Genomic DNA, 4,797 nt, shown 5'->3' on the forward strand with positions numbered 1-4,797 from the left:
GGCTCCTGCGTGGCTCAGGCGGGTCAGGCCGATGCCGAGTTCCTGCTCCCCGATTTCTGAACGCTTCTTTTTGTTTCCAGCCCCGCTCATCTCCGGACCTGACCCTGCCGGCCCCTGCTTGGCGCTTTGAATGCTGGCTACAGGTTTCCCTCGCTTTATGCGGGTTCTTTTTGTGCGAATACGTTCTTACACGATAACCCTTTTTATACCAAAATGTTGTTATGTGCGAGGTAAATTCACTTATGCGATTTTTGCGGTGGAAACCCACAGGCAGCTGCTTTGTGCGGTGCACTGTGGGAGTGGTGCACACCAAAATACAGTCTGCCTGGATCTGTGCTTCTTGCTCGTTGTCTGCAACACGTGTTTCTGTAGTTGCCATCCCCACATTCACCACCACCCTGTGCTTGTGTGTACTGTCTGCTGTTGGCGAGTACCAAAATTGTCTTGTAAAAGTGGTAGAAATAGGTCTGGGGGTCAGTACAGTCAAGGTCCTGGAACCTATCCCTGTTTGTTACATTGTAAAGTGGGTCCCCTTTATGCCAATTTGAGTTATGCACCATTTTCTAGGAACTCACGTACAGCATAAAGGAAGGGAAACCTGTACTAAAAGTCACCAAACCACCCAGCGGGCTGGCAGTGGGCTGCCCTGTCGGGGAGGGAGACACCCTGGGACCTGGAGGGGTGGTTGGCGGCAAACCAAGCCAGTCCTTTCCCACACTTGGCTCACTCTGCAAGTCAGGTATGCTCTTGTTTTATACACTGCTCTCTCAAAGGGAGTGGGGTCCTCAGGCTACTTGATGAATCTTACAGGATGAATCCCAGCCTGGCCTGTCTCTTCCTCCTGGTCCCCCTCCTTGCATGACAGCTGTTCCAGCAGAGCCAGATGTTTCCAGTACAGTGTGTGATGCCACTTTGGCAGTGGCAGAACCTGGCCCTAGAAAGTTCATGTTCAGTTATAATTCGGGCAGACTGACAGTGTTCTTCTGAGGAATGCAAGGGAGAAAAAGGCAGTGTTGATAGTGTGTTCATATGTTTTGCAAAAGCTAAATGGAATTTCATGGGACAAAGACAAGGCCCTTCTCTAGCCTAAGGGTGTTCAGGCAGCTGAATGCTGTATCCCTGCTGCAAACAATGTTTGTTATAAGCTTGTTATACTACAAGAAAGCTTTTTCCAATAAGCATGTTATAGTAGACAGCTGTCTGCAGTGCTAGTGCCATTTCCTTCCCTGGGGAGAATGCTGTGTTCAGCCACAATTAACCTTTATGGTATTTCTTTCTTCTGTGACCAAGCCACAGGTGGTGCTCTTCCTTCCCCAACATACATGACTCAGAGGAAGGAGCTGGATAGGTGGTCCAAATAGCCATATCTGCCATATGTGCACAACATGCAAACCCCAGGAACATGTACACTTCTTCCCTGGCCAGTTTCAGCAAGCACAGTGAGTGCCACAAGAAAGCATACAAAGTGTTTCGAAAGACACTACCCTGCCATTCCCACTGGACCTAGGAGTATTTTGTTAATATAAACCTTATGTTTGCATAAGAAGTTGTAGCACCATAAGAAGTTTAGTCCTTCCAGTCTAATTATAGCAGTATGATCCTCAGCATGGATGTTCTTATACTGGTAGATTTTGTCCCTGTACAGGAAGTGAATAAGCTCTGTTGTGGCTGTATAATTGAGTCCGCATGAGCATTTATTTTAACTGCAAAATAAACAACTCTGGTTTAAGCAGGCTAGCTGGCTGTAGTGTTTACCGCTGGGCACAGCCTCCGGGAGGGAAGAGCTGCAGGTAGTCCAGGTCCTAGTCCAGCTGGAGCAGCTGGGGAGGCATGGTGGGTGCTTGGGGTGCTAGGGCCTGGTCTGAGAGCAAGGGAATTCCAGGGCTTCCCCCAGGAGAGGTAAAGACAGGAGGTCTGAGCCTGAATGGGTGCTTTCAAAGACCAGCGAGGGGTTCAGCTAACTCTGCAACTGTCAGGCCTGCTTTATGAAGCTGGGCCATCTGACAGGCTCTGAAGCATCTCAGGGAATTCCTGACTCCACTGAAGTCAGTGGGAATTTGCTAATGGATTTGGTGAGGCCTGAATTTTATCTGTAGTTTCCAGGTGTGGAACTCCAAAGGTTTTGCACATGAAGCTGAAACAATGCCTATGGGAGCTGTGGGGGTTGTGCTCAGGGAGTGGGTGAGATATACAACTGCAGTATTCTGTATCTCAGAAACTAACAGGAGACAAAGCTGGGGCCCCTCAGCTCTGGGAACTGCAGCTACTTCATTTATGTGACAACCATTGTCTGCATCTGCATTATCTCTACAGTAACAAGCCTGTGACTCTGGCATCACCATAGTAACCAGAAGTGGGGGAGGGGTGCTGCCTGGTGGCTATGGCAACTCCATTGGGTCTGCCTTGTGTTAAGATAGCTGCCTGGATGGGTGATGTCATAGTTCAGGGCCTCAGCCTGCAGAGTTGCCATTGCTTGCATGGGCTGGAGGACTAGAGACTTCATCATAGGCACACAAGGGTTCATGTCTGGCATCAGGGAAACCTTAATGTGCCTGGTGAGAATGGTCACACTGGTGAGTTGGAGAACTGGGAGGCTGGGGAATACCGTTGAATTATTCCCAAAAATAGTCGCTCCCAGGGGCTGTGTGTCCCAGTTACCCATCTACTCACAGGTCTGCTGTGGTGGTCTCAAGGGAATGGTTCCCCGGGGGGGTGTCACATTTCTGCTTGGTCCCAGGTCAGTGGATGCCCCTGTAGCAGCTTGTCTCTTCCCTCAGTCCCCTAGGTAGTGGATACTATATGAGTCTATCTTTCCTTTTGGCCCAAAGGCAGTGGTGTTCCCTGGCTCTTGGGCCTTTTGGTCCCAGAGTACGAGGTTCCCCTGAGGTTGAGCCCATGTCTCCAATTTTCTAGAGGCAGTGGGTGTCTCCTGAAGGTGAGGGTGCCTGTCCCATGGGTCTCTGGGCAGTGGAGCCTAGAGGCATTATGCTTGTCACTCTTTCTCTTCCCCACAGCAGGCCCCAGACAAGGTCCCTGAGCAGGGGCCAGTGACCTCTGTGGCAAGCTGGCTGAAGGTGGTGGTGAGAGATACGTTGAGCCCCTTCTCCCTGTCACTACCATCCAGGCATGTGAGCCTGCTCAGCCAGTACTTCTGCTTCTGGAAGGTACAGTGGGACATGCTGCACAGCATCCATCTCTCGCTGCAGCTCTATACTGACATGTTCTTCTACTGGGCCCAGAACCTGCTCCTAGGATACATGCTGTTGCTGCTGCTTCTGTGGGAGTTTTCCAAGAAAGCCCAGAAATGTGTTCAGAGGCAGATGTTGCTCAGCTTGGTAAGTGGATCAAAGAGGGTGGGACAGTATGGACTGACTTCCCCAGGGGAAGTGGATTGACTTCTCTAGGGGAAGTGGAAGTAGATGGGGAATGGATTGACTTCCAATGCTCCTGTGGGGTTTCATACTTGCAGACACTTCGCTATGCCCAGTCAAAGGGAGATGTGCAGCCAGAGCTGGCCCTTGTTAGCCTGCTGTGGTGTGTCTCTTTTCTCCCCTCTGGGACCAAGGCCTGCTGCTGGAGCCACCTCCATGGCATCCTTTTCTGTGCATGGCTTGGTCCTGGTTGTGCCCCTGGTCAGAACATAGTGGTTGGCTGGGGAGGTGAGGGATTTCTGAGCTTCTTCACTTGGGGTAGCTGCACCTTGGGACTGTTTAACAACATGGGTTAGCTCAGGGGCGGGCAATTATTTCGGCTGGAGGGCCACTTGCTGAGTTTCATAGATTCATAGATTGTAGAGTCGGAAGGGACCACAATGGATCATCGTGCCTGACCCCCTGCCCCTGGCAGGAAAGAAGACTGAGGTCAGATGACCCCAGCCAGGTGACTATCTAGCCTCTTCTTGAAGACCTCCAAGCTAGGTGATAGCACCACCTCTCTTGGAAGCCCATTCCAGATCTTGGCCACCCTTACTGTGAAAAATTTCTTCCTAATATCTAACCTAAATCCACTCTCAACTAATTTACACCCGTTATTCCTAGTCACTCCCTGGGGCACCTTAGTAAACAGCGCTTCTCCTATTCCCCGTTGACCTCCCCTAATAAATTTATAGGTGGCCACAAGATCTCCCCTTAGCCATCTCTTGTGAAGGCTGAAGAGATTCAGCTCTCTCAACCTCCCCCTGTACGGTCTATCACGAAGGCCACTAATCATGCGAGTGGCCCTCCTCTGGACCCTCTTGAGATTCGCCGCATCCCTCTTGAAGTGTGGTGCCCAAAACTGGACACAGTACTCCAACTGCGGCCTGACTAGTGCCGCATGGAGTGGGAGCATCACCTCCTTTGATCTATTATCTATGATCTTTGATCATGCACCTGCTAATGCACAACAAGGTGCGATTGGCCTTGTTGATGGCCTTGTTAAACTGCCGGCTCATGTTCATCTTGGAGTCAATTATGACTCCAAGATCCCTCTCTGCCTCTGAGCTGCTGAGAAGGACACTCCCCAACCTATAGGTGTGCTGGGGGGGTTCCTCTTTCCCATGTGGAGTACCTTACATTTATCTTCATTAAATTGCATCCTATTTCTCTCTGCCCATTGATCCAACCTGTCCAGGTCAGCCTGAATCTGCTCCCTGCCCTTCGGTGTACTAACTTTGCCCCATAACTTGGTATCATCAGCCAACTTGGAGAGGGTGCTCTCCATGCCCTCGTCCAAATTGCTGATGAAGATATTAAATAAAATCGGTCCGAGGACTGAACCCTGCGGGACCCCACTGCCCACCTCCCTCCAGGCCGAGAA

At 50.7% G+C, this 4,797-nt stretch overlaps 1 protein-coding gene across 6 annotated transcripts in view; it reads left to right on the plus strand.

Annotated features, from left to right (window-relative positions):
* The first annotated feature begins 16 nt into the window (after nucleotides 1-16).
* The window catches only part of TMEM270 (transmembrane protein 270), a 6,472-nt gene continuing 1,691 nt past the window's right edge, over nucleotides 17-4,797 (plus strand). Inside the window, exons 1-3 of one of the 6 annotated variants that reach the window (XM_025215689.1) lie at nucleotides 17-143; nucleotides 1,291-1,439; nucleotides 3,015-3,335. In XM_025215689.1, coding sequence (XP_025071474.1) covers nucleotides 1,386-1,439; nucleotides 3,015-3,335 — 375 coding nt within the window. In that variant the 5' untranslated portion in view covers nucleotides 17-143; nucleotides 1,291-1,385. Of the gene's footprint in view, nucleotides 173-476; nucleotides 1,440-2,055; nucleotides 2,574-3,014; nucleotides 3,336-4,797 lie in introns of those variants that run through there. The other 5 variants (XM_025215692.1, XM_025215691.1, XM_025215690.1 and 2 more) reach the window with 5 other exon arrangements.

This window comes from Alligator sinensis, unplaced genomic scaffold, assembly GCF_000455745.1.
Source record: "Alligator sinensis unplaced genomic scaffold, ASM45574v1 scaffold201_1, whole genome shotgun sequence".
NCBI classification, from domain to species: domain Eukaryota; kingdom Metazoa; phylum Chordata; order Crocodylia; family Alligatoridae; genus Alligator; species Alligator sinensis.